This window comes from Diceros bicornis, chromosome 14 (genome assembly GCF_020826845.1).
Source record: "Diceros bicornis minor isolate mBicDic1 chromosome 14, mDicBic1.mat.cur, whole genome shotgun sequence".
Classification (NCBI taxonomy): Eukaryota; Metazoa; Chordata; class Mammalia; order Perissodactyla; family Rhinocerotidae; genus Diceros; species Diceros bicornis.
Genome location: NC_080753.1, coordinates 29,882,514 through 29,899,326, shown reverse-complemented (window position 1 = coordinate 29,899,326; position 16,813 = coordinate 29,882,514). Strand labels below are relative to the sequence as shown.

The 16,813-nt window shown below is 41.7% G+C and overlaps 1 protein-coding gene across 2 annotated transcripts in view; it reads left to right on the top strand.

The window, feature by feature from the left end:
• Positions 1-11,459: 11,459 nt before the first annotated feature.
• The window catches only part of BLTP3A (bridge-like lipid transfer protein family member 3A), a 62,066-nt gene continuing 56,712 nt past the window's right edge, over positions 11,460-16,813 (top strand). For both annotated transcript variants that reach the window (XR_009222017.1, XM_058554561.1), the window contains exon 1: positions 11,460-11,688. Coding sequence is in view for 1 of the 2 variants with exons in the window: in XM_058554561.1 (XP_058410544.1) it covers positions 11,645-11,688 (44 nt within the window). In the remaining variant the exon portion in view is untranslated. The remainder of the gene's footprint in view (positions 11,689-16,813) is intronic.

The window sequence follows — 16,813 nt, the reverse complement described above, 5'->3', positions numbered from 1 at the left end:
GCATCTAGAAAGTAAGCCATTGGCACTGGTCATATTGATCTCAGTGTAAAACCTAAACTCCTATTTCACATTGCAAGTGGGAGTGAAAATTGTTATAACCTCTGGGGAGGGCAGTTTGGCAATATCTATCAGAATTACAGTACCTGTATCCTTTGACATAGCATTTCCATGTCTAGGAATTTATCCTATAGATAGACTTGCACATATATTAAATGATAAGATTATGCATTACAGCAGAAGGCTGGAAATAACATAGATATCCAGTGGAAGGGGAATAATTTATCAAGTATGATACATCCACAAAGTGTTATTATATACCATGCAGATTAAAACAGAATAAGGAGGCTCTATGTACTGATGGGGAAAGATCTCCAAGATACACCTTGTTCTGCATCTTGATTTGTTCACATAACCATGTATCGTTCACTACTATCCTTTTTTGAAGGAAATATCTGTATGTGCCTGTGTGTGCGTAAAGGATCTCTGGAAGGACAGACAAGCAGCTGGTAATACTGGTTGCCCATGAAGAGTAAAGGGGTGGCTAGGGGACAGAGATGAAGGAGAAAGGCTTGTTACCTTTTTGTATCTTTTGGATTTTGAATCATTATCCACTTAAAAACAAAACAAATCTCCTTTGCCATCTGAGGTTATTGTTACAGTGATGTTATGGCAGAGGCTGCCCTAAACCAGCAGTTTAAAGCCTGGCTGATGATCAGAATCATGGGGGACCTTTTTCAAAATAAAGATTCCAGATTTTGATTCAATATATCTGGGCTGGGGCTTAGGAAATTTGCATTTTGGGAAAGCCCCCTAGGAAATTTTGATTATTAATGGGTTTGGAAAACTTTGTCTTAGGATCTATTCTACTCAAGAATATAGCTCTGTGTGTATGTGTGTGTTTATAATATTTTAAAGGTTTGTAATAGTAGCTAAAAATTGAAATGGCAATAGGTGTATTGCTTTCTTTTTTTTTAGAAACTTGTCAGTATTTTGAAGAGGGGCTAATTTAGGCAGATAAACCACCCTATCTAGGTAAACAAGAGGTTAGAGATCCTGACAAAGAGATGATCTTTATGCTCAGCCTCTGTAGAAGCTGAGTCAACTTCCTGGTCTGAGCCTTTGCTATAACTACCTTTTGCTTTCTCATTGTCATATCTTTTTGAGAAGGACTTAACTCTCAGAAATGAGTTTATATATCTGACTTTTATAGCTCAGATTTGTTATTAAAATCATCTGCAGACTTAAGAGTTTGTTTGGGGAAACCTTGCCAACTGAGCTTTGGTGTGACTCAGCAAGTTTCCGGTTTGGATGGCTCTGTCAGGCTCCGAGCACACACAGAAAGCCCACAGATACCTATTTAGGTTTTTAAAATAACCTCAGGTACTTAGGAACAACCCAGGTCTATTCCTAAAAGGAAGCTTTTTCTAAAGTGTGTTTTTAAGGTTGAATATCCAATCCAAAAACATTTCTAGTCTTTGAAGAAAGTGTTTTACATAGTTTAAGGAAAACAATATGATGACTTAAAAGGTTAACAGGCGTTAACTACAATGAACAAAAATAGGAATAAATAGTTTTAAGAAGGCTCTTTCTGTATTTTTATTAATTCCTTCTAGGGCAAACTATTATAATGAATCATTATTAAGACATTTCTTTTGCAAGAGGCTGTGAAGAAGACAAACTGTTATTGATTCATGCCTTTAGACATCTGTTTGGGTTTTTTTGCCTTTTTTTTGAGGAAGGTTGGCCCTGAGCTAACATCTGTTGCCAGTCTTCCTCCCTTTTTCCTTTTTTCTCCCCAAAGCCACAGTAGATAGTTGTATGTCATAGTTGTACATCCTTCTAGTTGCTCCCTGTGGGACACCGCCTCAGCATGGCTTGATGAGCAGTGCGTAGGTCTGCGCCCAGGATCCAAACTGGCAAACCCCGGGCCGCTGAGGCAGAGCACATGAACCCAACCACTAAGCCACTGGGCTGGCCCCAAGACATCTGGTTTTAATTCTAAAATATGAATAAACTAGAATGTGAGAATTTGTATAGGTGCAAACAAGAATACTACTAAATATCAAGAATTGAAGAAGTTAGTGTAGATAGGGGCAACGTACTTGCTTCCTTTTCTGTGGGCAGATCCAAAGCCATCGAGAGTGTAGTTAAAGTCCAAGCTATCATTTCCACTGCCATGGCTTTAATGGCTTTTCGGAATACCAGTCCCCGTGATTCCAAGTTGCATGAGAAACAGAATCCCTGCATAGAGCCGCAGGCTAATTTGGTCATCCTGTATGGAAAAAGTCCAGTAGTGATTAAATGTTTGTCCCAATTACATACCTTCATCAGATAGTATCTTTGAGGCTCCTAGATACATTTGGTGAACAGGAGAAAAAAGCCTGGTGTACCTAGGTTTCTCTAACAGAAATGTCCTGAAGGCTTGTCTGGTATATTGTTTTTCATGAAAACCTTAATAAATGTTAACTAATTGGAAACATTTCTTTCCCTCCCAATTGAAAGCTTAAAGGTTAGACTTTTTGGCACAGAATCAAATACAGCAACTAGAATAGTTCATCAGACAAATGCAGGAATAAAGTAATCTGAATGTTGCTTATTGTCCTTGCTCTTTAGGGGTTGGGGGGAATTTCAAACCTACAGAAGAGTTGCAAGAGCTGTAGAAAGGGGCCGGCCCTGTGGCTTAGCGGTTAAGTGCGTGCGCTCCGCTACTGGCGGCCCGGGTTCGGATCCCGGGCGCGCCCAACACACTGCTTCTCCGGCCATGCTGAGGCCGCGTCCCACGTACAGCAATTAGAAGGATGTGCAACTATGACATACAACTATCTACTGGGGCTTTGGGGGAAAAAGAATAAAAAAAAAAAAAAAAGCTGTAGAAAGAACACTTATATGCCCTTTGACCAGAATTACCTATTAGCATTTTACCCCATTTGCTTTATTATTTTCTTTCTGTCTCTAAATATATTTTATGTATATATATTTTTTTCTGAACCATTTGAGAGTAAGTTGCTTATGTCATGCCCTTTACCATAAATACTTGTGTGTATTTTTCAAGGATAAGTACATGCTCTTATACAACCATGGGTTAGTTATCAAGCTCAGAAAATATAACCTTTATTCAATAATCTACTAACCATATTTTATTTTTGTCCATTGATCCAACATTGGGATTGTATTTTTTTCCCTTTCCTGTGCAGAATCCTCTCTGGAATCATGTACTTGGTTTTTTTTGGTCACATCTCCTTAGTCTCCTTTAATCCAGAACAATTCCTCAGCCTTTCTTTGCCTTTTATGACACGGACAGTCTCACCAGCTTTTGTTTAATAGAATGTTCCTCACTCCTAATTTTAGGTTTACCTCATGTTTTGTTCTGATTACGTTCCGGTCACGTCCTCAGTTGTGTCCCCAGGATATCACATCTGTTGGCAGGCACACAGGGTCCATCTGCCCCTCGATGGTGATAGTAATTTTGATCACCTGTCAAAGTGATTGTCCAATTTCTCCATACTTGTTCCTTTTGAATAAGTATCTTTCCCTGGCTGCCAATTAAGAAAAGCCCAGTGACTTATGTCCTCATCTAATGATAAGACTTTGAACACAGCATAGGAAGCCTTTGTAGGTACTTAATCATCTTTCACAGTGACCCTGAGAAACAGGTATTCTAATCCTTCTGCCCTTTTGTTTGCCTGTACATCACATCCTAGTTCTTTTGGGGGATGGTTGTTGAAAGAACAAAGAAGTAAAAGGACAAAGAATTTTACCTCTGTACTCAAATGCTACATTCCCCCCGCCCCCTTCATCCCTTTTATCTCTCAGGCCTCTGCTGGTAGAGTGACGCATGTAAAGAGGGACAAAAAGAAGAGTGACATAATAGAGCCTAGAGTGGCAGACAGACATTAGTAATTGCCCACCTCAGTATCTATTACTATCTGTAATAATAATGGAACCCCCAATTTTTATCTGGATCCATGGCCATCTGCGATGAATAGCCCACTTCCCATAGCTTGTAGCTAGGTGAGGCCATATGGCAAGAGAGAACATGCCTGTTTTCTGCCCTTTCTCTTTCCTATTGACAGGAATGTGGATATGATGTTTGAAATGCAAGCAACATCTTAGACCATGAATTGGCAACTAAGGATGGTGTTAGCAAGACAGAAGGAGCCTAGGTCCCTAGTGATTGAAGAGCTGCTGTGTACTGCCTACCTTAGACTTCTTTTATGTGAAAGAGAAATAAACATCTTTTTTTATTGAAGTCGTGTATTATTTTGAGTTTTCTGTTATGGGCAGCTAAACCTAACCTGACTGATAAAAAGAGATGCCCAAGGAGGAAAGTAATATTGATGAACTTGTCCTGCTAGAAAACACCTCAGGTCTAACATTCTGTAATATTGCTCTGAGTTTGGACGTTGTTAGTGATGGGAACACAATAGCAAAGCAAAGTCCTTCCTCTCATGGAGCTTACATTCTAAAGAGGAAGTCAGACAATAAACAAATAAAAAATACCAATGTTGGGTGGTACGTGCCATGAAGAAAAATAAAGCATGTATGGGGCATGGGGAGTGCCAGATCAGGGATGACTCTGTGGGAAAGAAATGAAGGAAGTGGCGGTGGTGGTGCAGGTGTCTGGGACACAAGCTTTCCAGACCCTGAGGTGGAAGTCGACTTACTGTATTGGAGGAACAGCAGGGTGGCCAGTGTAGCTCAAAACAGCTGGAGCTGTTGAGAGTGATGGATATGTGCATTGTCTTGGTTGTGATGATTCCACAGTTGTGTATATATGTCAAAACTTTAAAAATGGTACACCTTAAATATGTGCACTTTGTTGTATTCAATCATACCTCAATAAAGTTGTTTTAAAAAGTCACAGCTACCACAAACTAGAAACTACTGTCAAGAATCCTTATAGACAGTAATAATGTATCTTTGCTACTCAACCCTCTTGGTCTTGAGTTTTCTATAAAATTACCTTTTCTTGTTTGCATAGTCTTATCTTTCTTTGGGCATTGTGTATGTCCTCTTTTGTTCCATACATAGCACAGTATATACAAATGAATGTTTGGTTATAAATTAAGAGATGTGGCCATCCTGCCAAGCAGGTGAGGGAAGCTCCTGGGTCTAAAATAAAGAGATCAGCTAGGTGTTTTAAAAATGTATGCATGGTAGATATGACTCAGCAACGAAAAAGAATGAACTATTGATACAACAGCTTGGATGGATCTCAAGGGCAGCATGCTGTGAAAAAAGCCACTCTGAAAAAGTCAAACATGGCATGATTCCATCTATATAAATGACAAAATTATTAAGATGAACAAATTAGTTGCCAGAGGAATGGTGTTGGGGGTGGGGGGAGCAGGAAATGACTATAAGGGGGTAACATGAGGGAGATCTTTGTGGTGATGAAATAGTTCTGTATCTTGGTTGTGGTAGTAGTTACACAAGTCTACACGTGATAAAAGGACAGAATTATACACACACATACCAATATCAATTTCCTGGGTTTTCTATTGTACTATAGTTATGTAAGATGTAACCGTTGCAGAGAAGTGGGTGAAGGGTTCACTGGACTTCTCTATTATCTTCACAATTTTCTGTGAATCTATTATTATTTCCAAGTAAAAAGTTTTAAAAATAATGTATGGACTTCTCCTTCCAGAAAGATGGAGTAGATGTACTTTTCCCTATTCCTGCCACTAAGTACAACTAAAACCCTGGAATGAATAAATATATATATATATACATATATATGTGTGTCAAGCATAAGAAGACCCTGAAAGGTGAAGAGAAGAAGGCAGACCTGCTAAGGAACTTAGCAGGGACCCAAGAAACAACATAATGAGTTCTCTGGATTTTCTTTTTGCCTCATATATCCCAGACTTGGAGCTGAAGAAGCTGGCAACCAAGAAACACCAGTGGGCGTTTTCAGACAAGAAAATACCCCATGAAAAGCCTGCTCTCTTTGGCCAAAGGACCAGAAAAGAGGCAGCTTAGCAAGACAGAAAACTTTCAGACAATAACCACTCAAACACCACAGAATAAAACTGTGGCCCTCCCCAACCCATGCCACAAAGACCAAGTGGGGAGCTTAGGTTTCCACCCTTGTGAGGCTGTAATGAAGTTCCCCAAACTTCTGGGGTGGTATCAGAGAAGAGCTGGGATTATCATCTTCATCTGACAGTATAAGGCATTGCCTGCTTCTGACTGAGGTAGTATCAGGAGAGGCTTAGTCAGGACTTTAAGGACTTTCACCACTGCCCAGTGGTGATGAGGCTATACCCCACCTCCATGTCAGTGGAGGCCTTCTGGGGAGCCATAACAAGGCGCTCTGCCACTCCCAGCTAGGGAAGTATTAGTTGAGGCCTACTGGAGAGCTGGAATTCCCACCTTAGTCCAGCAGTAATGAGGAACCCTTCCCTTGAGAGTCCAAGTGGGCTAATTGGGCAACCTGGACTTCTGTCTCTACCTGACAGTAACAAGAGGGCACCTCCCCCTTCCCCTGCCACACCATTATGAGAAAAAGCCAGCAAAATGGAAGGTTTCAATAAGATCCAGAGTCTCAGAACATAGATTGAAACGTCCAGGTTTCAATCTAAAATCACTCCTCATACCTAGAACCAGTAAGATCTCAAACTGAATTTAAAAGGACAATCAATAAATGTCAACACCAAGATGACAGAGATGCAAGAATTATTTGACAGAGATTTTAGAGCAGCCATCATAAAAATGCTTCAGTGAGTAATTATGAACATGCTTGAAACAAACAGAAGACAGAAAGTCTCAGCAAAGAAATAGAAGATATAAAGAAGAACCAAATGGAAATTTTGGAACCCAAAAGTGAAATAAGTAAAAAATTCAGTGGATGGGCTCAACAGCAAACAATCCATAACAGGAAATAATTAGCGAACTTGAAGATAGAACAGTAAAAATACCCAATCTGAACAACAGGGAAAAAATAGACATAGAAAAAAAAAAAAATGAACAAAGCTTCAGGGACCTGTGGGACGATAACAAAAGATCTAAAATTTATGTTGTCAGAGTCCCAGGAGAGGAAGAAATGGAAAGAGCCAAAAAACGTACTGGAACAAATAATGGTTGAAAACTTCCCAAATTTGCAAGAGACATAAACCTACGTATTCAAGAAGCTGAGCAAACCTCAATCAGGATAATGCAAAGAAATCCACACCAAGACGTCACAGAAAAAATTTGAAAATAACCAGAGAGAAAAATGATGCTTTACGTTTTGGGGAAAGCAATTTGAAGGACAGCCGATTTCTCCTCAGAAACCATGGGCCTAGAAGGAAGTGGCAGAACAGTTTTCCAGTGCTCAAAGAAAAGAACTAGCAGCCCAGAATCCTATATCCTGTGGAAATATACTTCAGGAATGAGTGGGAAATGAAGATGTTCTCTAATAAAGGAAAACTAAGCAAATTTATCGCCAGCAGGCCTACCCTAAAAGAATGGCTAATAAGTTCTTTAAACAGAAAGGAAATAATAAGTGAATCAATCTCATAACATTAGGAAGAATGAACGAATACAGTAAGCAAAAATATGGGTAAGTAAAATAGACTTCACTTTTCCTGAGTTTTCTAAATTATGTTTGATGATTGAAGCAAAAATCATAACACTGATCAATGTAGCTCTAAATGTATGTAGAGGAAATATTTAAGACAATTGTACCTACAGGATAGAAAAAGGATATAAAGGGAGGTAAGGTTTCTGTATTTCACTCAAACTGGTAAATGGCAATACCAGTAGACTGTGATAAGGTATGCATAAATAATGTAATAACTAGAGCAACAACTAATCACTATACAAATAAAAACCACAAATATAAGCTATACATTCAAAAAAACTATAGATTGCTTATTTTAAAACATTACAAAACTAATCAAGACACTGTGTTGCTGGCATAAGGATAGACATATAGATGAATGGAATAGAATTGAGAGTTCAGAAATAGACCCTTTTATCAGCAGTTGATTTTCACCAAGACAATTCAATGGGGAAAGGATATTCTTTTCAACAAATGATGCTAAGACAACTATATATCCACATGGAAAATAGTGAATTGGTCTCCTTCATCACACCATATACAAAAATTAACTCAAAATGGAGCAAATTCCTAAATGTAAGAGCTAAAATTATACAACTTTTGGAAGAAGACACAGATGTAAATCTTCATGACCTTGAATCAGGCAATGATTTCTTAGCTATAACACCAAAAGCACAGCAACAAAAGAAGAAAAAGGTAAACTGGATATCACCAAAATTAAGAAATTTTGTGCTTCGCAGGACAATTCACAGAATAGGAGAAAATTTTTGCAAATAATATATCTGATAAGGGACTTGTATCTAGAATATAAAAAGAACTATTACAACTCAATAATAAAAAGACATGGGCCAGCCCGGTGGCTTAGCAGTTAAGTGCTCGAGGTCCGCTACTGGTGGCCCGGGTTCGGATCCTGGGCGCGCACCGACGCACCGCTTCTCTGGCCATGCTGAGGCCGCCTCCCACGTACAGCAACTAGAAGTATGTGCAACTATGACATACAACTGTCTACTGGGGCTTTGGGGGGGCGGGGAAAGGAGGAGGATTGGCAATAGATGTTAGCTCAGAGCCGGTCTTCCTCAGCAAAAAGAGGAGGATTAGCACGGATGTTAGCTCAGGGGTGATCTTCCTCACACAAAAAAAATAAAAATAAAAAGACAACCCAATTTAAGAATGGACAAGGCATCTGAATAGACATTTCTGCAAAGAGGATATACAAATGGTCCATAAGCACATGAAAAGATGCTCAATATCATTAGCCATCAAAGAAATATGCACAAATTCTTAACCAAATATTAACAAATAGAATTCAGCAATATATGAAACTAATTATACACCGTGTCCAAGTGAGGTTTATTCCAGGGATGCAGGCTGGTTCAGTATTTGAAGATCAGTCAGTGTAATCCACTATGTTAACAGGCTAAAGAAAAATCACATGAACATAGCATTCAGTGCAGAAAAAGCATTTGAAAAAATTAAACATTTATTCTTGATAAAAACTCTCAGAAATATAGGAATATAGAACTTCCTCAACTTGATAAAGAGCATCCACAAAAAATCTATAATTAACATTATACTTAATGGTGAAAGACTGAATGCTTTCCTCCTAAAACTGGGAACAAAGAAAGGATGTCTGCTCTCACTAGTCGTATTAAAGTGTCAGGAGTTGTAGCCAGCTCAATGAGGCAAGAAAAGGAAAAACGGCATTATATCAGAAAGGAAGAAATGTTCTGTATACTGAGTGTATCGATGTCAATATCCTGGTTGTAATATGGTACTAAAGTTTTGCAAGATGTTACCATTGGGGGGAATTAGGTAAAAGGTACAGGGGTCTCTTTGTATTATTTCTTATAACTGAATGTTAATCTACAGTCATCTCAAAATAAAATGTTTTACTTAAAAAAATGTATGGATTGGCCCCAAATCCCTTTTGTTTTTATATGCCTTGCATTCTTAGCATTGCATGGAAAGATAAATGCAGTAATACTATTGGTGAGTATGAACTCTCCTATTCCATGGTCCCTAGAGAGGCCATATTTTTTTAAAGCTTGAGTTTTTGCTTTCAACAAAAATAACTCATTCACCAGGCATGAGGAATTGTTCAATGAGGATGCTGAGTCTCTGAGCATGAGGCAGGTTTTGTTTTACGTAACTGATGTGACATATCCAATCAGCTGCTGGAGTGCTCCAGGAAAAGTAAGCATGAAATGCAAGAAATGCCCTGAGGCCCCTGCAGCTGACAGCTGCAGGGGGGGAGCAATAATGGTCATAATGGTCAATAATCCTGGCAAGAAATTTCTTCCATAGAATCTGTTGGTCCCTGGTATGTATTCTGGTGAGAGGTGGGTAAAGGGACAAATAATGATAGACTATGCAGTCCTGCTGGAGGGGATTTGGTAGCAGAGCACCCAGGCTGAGGATAATTTGCTTCCCTTTTAAAAAGGTAATTTTAGGGGGACCTCTGAGAAAAATGGAACTTACAATGACTAAGAGATAGGCATAGGAATGCATGAAGTCTGTTGATTATTTATTTTAAAATTTATACGGTTGACCATGCTTAGACTGTCTCTAGAATCAGCTAACAATTGTTTTGGGGAAGGGAATTGAATGGTTCAGGGACAGGGGAGGGAGGGAAACTTACCTTGATTTTTGTATTATGTGCATGTATTATCTATTCACAAGACTGAATAATTTTAAAATTAACTGGTGGCACATTTCCTATAAGGCTGTTTCAGAGAGTATTTTGCTCAGGTTTTTGCTTGAAGTTTTAAGACCAGAAGACTGCCACCTTCACTATTAGGTGTACAGATGTCCCTGGCATATGGGTTACATTTGTGTGTGTGTGTGTGTGTGTGTGTGTGTGTGTGTGTGTGTGTGAGGAAGATCAGTCCTGAGCTAACATCCATGCCAATCCTCCTCTTTTTTTTTTTTTTTGCTGAGGATGACTGGCCCTGGACTAACATCTGTGCCTATCTTCCTCTACTTTATATGGGACGCCGCCACAGCATGGCCTGACAAGGGGTGCATCGGTGAGCACCCACGATCTGTACCCCAGCCACCAGCAGCGGAGCGCACGCACTTAACCACAACACCACGGGGCCGGCCCCTGGGTTACATTTTTAAATGTATGGACGAAATAGAGTAGAAATAGCACTAGACTTGAGAGTCAGAACACTTGGGTTCTAGTCCCGAGTCTCACTAAGTAGTTGTGACCTTGGCAAGCTCTTTCAATGATTTCTCTAGACTTGTTTCCTTATTTGTAAAACGAAGAAGTTGATCTGTAGTGTCCTTGGTAATTTTAACAATCACTGTCTCACTTTCTTCTGCCCCCCACATTTGGGAGGGGGTGCACCTCTTAGGTGTTGAGTAAACATTTGCCCATTGGTAAGCCGGGTAGAGATTAAGAGGGGCACAAAGAGGATGACGAGGCGCCGCCCGCTCAGTTCTTGAGCACGAAGCAGCAGACCGCAGTGGTTCTATGGACCTGTGGGGTTCTTGAGACTACTTTTCACCCCCCAGCCTGATTCCTGGCGTCGAGTTAACTGGTGCTCAACAAATAATCAGTTCATGTGTGAGGGAAATGAACGAGAAGAGGATCACGAGCTGCGCAGTTATCTAGCGAATTCCTGCAAAAAATTACAAACACGCTGCCTTTCTCGATGCTTCAAGGCGACTGCCGGAGTGTGAACCTCACGCAGCTCCGCGGCGAAGCCTTTCAGATCTCCTCCCCAGAGAGGCAAGGGCGGGGCTGAGGGAGAGTGCGCGGAGCTCGCCCGCGCTTCGCCGCGCGCCCCGCCCTTCGCCGCGCGCGCCCCTGCGCTCACCACGCGCGCCCCCGCCGCCGCGAGCCTGGTGGGCGGGCAGCGCGCGATCTCGGAGTCGCTCTGGGCTGGCGGCGGCGGCGCCGCGGCGCGGGTGGGTGGGATAGTGGCAGAGCTCCGGGCGCCGGGGCACGGCTGGAGAGCGCTATGGCGGTGGCTGTGGTGGCGGCTGTGGCGGCGGCATCCGGTCCCCGCGCCGCGGCGAGGTGAGGGACCGCCTCTTCGCGGCTGAGGAGGCCACAGCTGCCTGCCTGCCTTCCACGCGGGCCTCGGCTCCGGCATGGCCGGGATCATTAAGAAGCAGATCCTGAAGCACCTGTCCCGGTGAGAGCGCCAGCGCTGGTCCCCAGCGGGCCCGGGGCCCTTCCTTCCCCCTTCGACCCTCCTCCCTTACGCCGTGCCCGGGCCAGGCCTCCCTCTCTTCTGCCCGAGCCGGGACTCCGTGGCGGCCCCCGCCTCAAGTCGGGCTGGACAGCCTCGTCCCCGCTCCGCTGGCCCGACCGTTGTCACCCCTCTGTTCCTCCCTCGCCCTGGGCCCTCGGGTACGGGGCGCTCCTCCCCACCCCAACAGCCCTCCTACCCTTTCCAGAGCCTCAAGGACCCCCTGGCCGGCTGCCCCCGCCCTCAGTTTCCGCACCGCCGAGCAGGTCACCCCGTCCTCTCCTATATGTCCCCGGGGCCCACTGACGTCCCTCCGAGGCCCCCACGGATCCCACCCTCTCCTGCCCGCCCCGCGTTATTCCTCTCCCCTTGGGGCCGGCTGCCCCTCCCTCGGGGCCCTCTGCCCGCCTCTCACCCGCCGCACCAGCCCTGCACTGCCCTCCTCTGCTTCCCATGCTGCTCCGGACGAGACTACCCTCCAGCCCTTTCTAAATAACCCTGTCACCCGATCCTTCGTAACCCATTTTCCGCTCAGATTTCCAGCTCCCATACTGGTTTTCTCCTTTCCAGAAGCTCCCAGCTCCTCCTCTTCATCGTCTGTCTGACCCTGTTGCATCACCCTTGAAAAAGATACAATCCCTGCACCCAGGACGCTCCTCTGATCTCTTTTCTGCCTCCTTTGCTTCTCTTCTTACACAGCCTAAATGGAGAAAGGTCATGCGAGTTGGGCATAAAGTTTCAACAACCCTCCTTTTAAGATGTGGAGGGTTTTTCACAGCCTGTGAAAAGAACTAACAACGGCCACTTCTGCTTTGCAGGCGTTTATGAAGCAATGGTATGTCGCTCGGTAATTTGGGCAGGAGGGGAGTGGCTGGCACAACAGTTTTCAGGTGTAACCAGGTGACTGCTGACGGCCCTGTTACGATAGCAGGTTGTAAGAACTGGTGTTCACAAAAACTGGAAGCTAGCCTTTCATTTAGTTTTCACTCCTTATTCCAGGTGGGGGTTGGTGATGCCTACATACCTTTAGCCAGCCTTTGTATCTCAAGTGGAGAGTGATTCATGCCTTGGCTCCACAGCAGCCAGTGGTTTTCAGGAGGAGGGAATGGGGGAGAAGTCAGTCAACATGGGACATCTGGGCCTTGCACTAATGTGTCTTTCCTGGTCTTCTCATTGCGTTGGTGAGTGGGATGTGAGACACTATTGCTGCCGCCACGTCCCATTTTCTGGCTGACATTCTAGCTTATTTATTGTCGCTTTGATTTTAGACATAATTAGTAATTAGATTCAAATACATCTTTTGGTTAATCACCATGCTATAAAAGTAAAAGCAGATTGGAGGCTGGAGCTAGAAAGTGCGTTTGGACCCTTGACTCGGATTAACTCCCTAACATATTCTTTTTCAGGTAGCATTCATCTGGGTGTTCCATGTGTTTGGTTGTTCTGTGTAAAGATTTAAAAGTAGAACTAATGATCGTGAAATGAGACAGAGAATTTAACTAAAGGAAAACTATTAATTTGAATAAACAGAGACTCACAATTTTAGGGTTTAGAGATGGTCTTACCCAACATAGCATTGTATTTAAGAGCCCAGGCTCTTTCTGGTTTACTTCTTCAACTGTAAAATGGGGATAATAATAGTAACTAACTCACAGGGTTGTTGTAAGGGTTACATGAATTAATATATGTGAAGACTTAGTACAGTGCCTAGCACATAGTAAGTGCTCAATAAAACATGAGCTATGGTTATTTTTGGGGCCACAACTTGTGTGACAATTTGATATACGCCATACACTTCTCCAGAAAAATCTGCATGTGCAAACAGGTAAATTTTTTTAGAAGTTCTGGGTGGGTGGTGGTAAGTTATGAACCCCTAAAGCACATGCCTGAAGCCTGCAAGGCATCCTGGAACTAGGTGAATAGCCCCTGACTAGTTCAACCCCTCATTTTATGACTGAGGAAACTAGAGCCTAGAGAAGATAAGTGACTTGGCCAAGTTGCAGTGGCAAGTAAGGTAGTGGAGTAGAACCCAGCATCCTAACTCTGGTACACTTTCCTCTGTAGTACACACATATTCCGTGCACTCTCTATGAAGATAGGATTTTTAAACAAAAATTTTAATAGTATTTGCTGGCACATTCAGTGAATCAGTAGTGAACAAAGTATCTCTTTTCGATGAAGAAGGAATAGGTATGACAGACATTGGGAGAAATTTCTGATTTCCTCAGCGTTGTGTACTTGACTTGAGGGGAAGGGGGAGGAAGAGTTTATTCAGGGCTGCAAGTTCAGGGCTCTGGGAGAAGGTGCTGGGACATGGATCTGGTTGGTGGAAAGGTCAAACTCCTGGGGCCTTTGTATTTGTTTAACTTGGAAAAACCGCTTAATCATGTGTGACATTTGTGTCTCTGTATGGTCTCTGCTACATATACAGGGGTTGGCCTGCCTGGAGGGGAATTGTGGCTTCTATGGCTTGCCAAACCTGATGGAGAATGAGAGAGAAGGTGTACTGAGTTACTATGTTAAATAAATATTTGTAGGTATTTAATAATTACTTGTTGCCGATGATGACAGTGCCACTTGACCTGGAGGAGAGTGTCCTACAGCAGGAAGGATATCCCAGTGACTCTCATATTGTTTAATTTTGCTCATGAAGTTTCAGATATTGAAGTGTCTTGTCGGAGTGCATCCTTATTAGTAGAGTATTTTGCTAAACAAGATTTGAGGGAGGTGGTATTCAAGATATTTTTGTTAAGTGCCTACTCTAGACCAGGCTCTGATCTGGGCGCTGGGGATTCAGCAGGGAAGAAATGTAAGCGTCTTTTAAGGGCTGTTAACCTATGGTTTAGATGACTGCTGCGTAATGCAAATAGCTTCAGTGCGCAGTATTCATTTAAATAGACCCAGGAAGAAACCTTTGCTTAGAAACAAAATAATCATTTAAAAAATATCCCAAATTGATTTTTCACTGAATTAGATTATTTTTGTTTTAGATTACCTTAGCTAATGACCTTTTGTTAGACGTGTGAGAAGAAATATGATTGATTGTAAAGTAAGTCATGGGACTATGGCTCATGGAAAAAGCATGGTCACTGGAGCCAGACAAGCCAGATTCACCTTCTAGTTCTGCTGCTTAATGAACAGGGCAGCCTTTCTGAGCCTTAGCTTTCTTGTTTGTAACAGATGAGAATAAGAAAGAATACTATATACCGAGCAGATTTTTTTGAGGATTGGGGATAAAGTATTTATTATAGTGCCTGGCATGTAAGTAGGGTTTAATAAAGGGTAGCTGTTATAACATGGCTAGGGAAGTTAGGGACACTGTCATGGTATAGATGAGAGCAACCCGACTGGCTCTTTCAGAAACCAATCAGGAGTCTTAATTATTTGCTCTAAATTGTTACAGGAAATGTGACCCTGAGTGACAGAGACATGGCAGATAGACCTGATAGATATTGAAAAAAACATAAGTATTAGATGAAATTCAGAGGCATAGAAGATTTCAGAGTCTTTTTGGAGATTAAGAGCCTGACTGTGATCTGGGCCCCTAGTTCCTCCATTCATTATTACTCATTATCCTGCAGAGATCATCGGGGCCAGCTCCTGGTGGACACTGGGGAGCTGCAGGCTCGGAGAGGCTGACTACTTGCCCAAGGTCTGCTAGGGAAGGTTTGTAGGAGTAGTCTCAACTTCCAGGTCCTGCCCCTTTATACTAGATTTTACTTATTATCATCTTCATTTCCCAAATAATTATTTTGTTCATTTTCTAGAAATAGTCAAATCATGTATCTCTTTGTTTCCCTTCCTCATTTTCTTGTGTTGCTTCAGAATAAAGCTCTTTTATTTATTTAGCAAATATTTAATAATAATAGCCAACTATGCAAATAAGCACTTTACAAGTCTTATGATGATTTAATCCTTGGACTAACCTTATTTGGTAGATGTTAGGCTCATTTTATAGATGAAGAAATGAGGTACAGAGAGGTTAAATAACTTGCCCCAAATCATAACTAGTAATGATGGAACTGAGGTTCAAACACAGGCACTTCGATTCCAGAGCCGTGCTTTTTAACCACTCTGCTGCCATAATGCTTCTCATCTATCAAGTGTTTCAAACTGAACATACTCTTGTCACCAGCACCCACATGAAGGAACAGAATATTACCAGCACCCAAGAAGCCCCCTCGTGTCTCTTTCTATCATTACCTCCACCAAAGGGTAACCACTGTCCTGATTTCTAACAGCATAGATTAGTTTGGTCTGTTTTTGTACTTTGTATAAATGGAATCATACAGTGTGTATGCTTTTATGTCTGGCTTCTTTAGCTCAACGTTATTTTTGTGAGATTAATCCCTATTGTTGTATCAAGTGGCAGATTCTCCATTTTCATTGCTGTATTGTATTCTGTTATGTGAATATACCTCAATTTATTTATACATTTTACTGCTGATGGACATTTGGGTAGTTTCCCAGTTTGGAGCTACGATGAATAGTACTACTAGAAACATTCTAATACATGTGCTTTGGTGAACAAATGTACACATATCTGTTGGAGATATACATAAGAGTGGGATTTCTGGGTTGTAGGATATGCATATGTTAAATTTTAGTAGATATTGCCAAACAGTTTTCCAAAGTGGCTATACCACTTTGCACTTCCACCAGAAGTATATGAGAGTTCTGGTTCTTCTACATCCTTGCCAACAGTTGGTATTTTTCATCTTTTTCATTTTAGCCATTCTGGTGAATGTGTTTTGAAAATTTTTTTTATTTCATCTGTGGTAAACCAGATGGCCACTTTATTTTTGCCTCTGTTTAATTTTTAAATTCTGATCTATTTGTAAATTTTAGTCACAAGCAAATGTCAAAACCTTGAAAACATAAGATCTTTTTGAAGAAATGTTCAAATTAGGCAGGTTCAGTGAAAATAATTAGGATAATTTATAACCATTAACCCATAACATTTCTTACTTGGAATGGATGTGATGCTTTGCTCCCTGTCAAAATAACAATAATGTACATTAAGAGAAGGAGGGGCTGTTCTTTTGGGTTTTTGAGCGTTTGGGTTTTT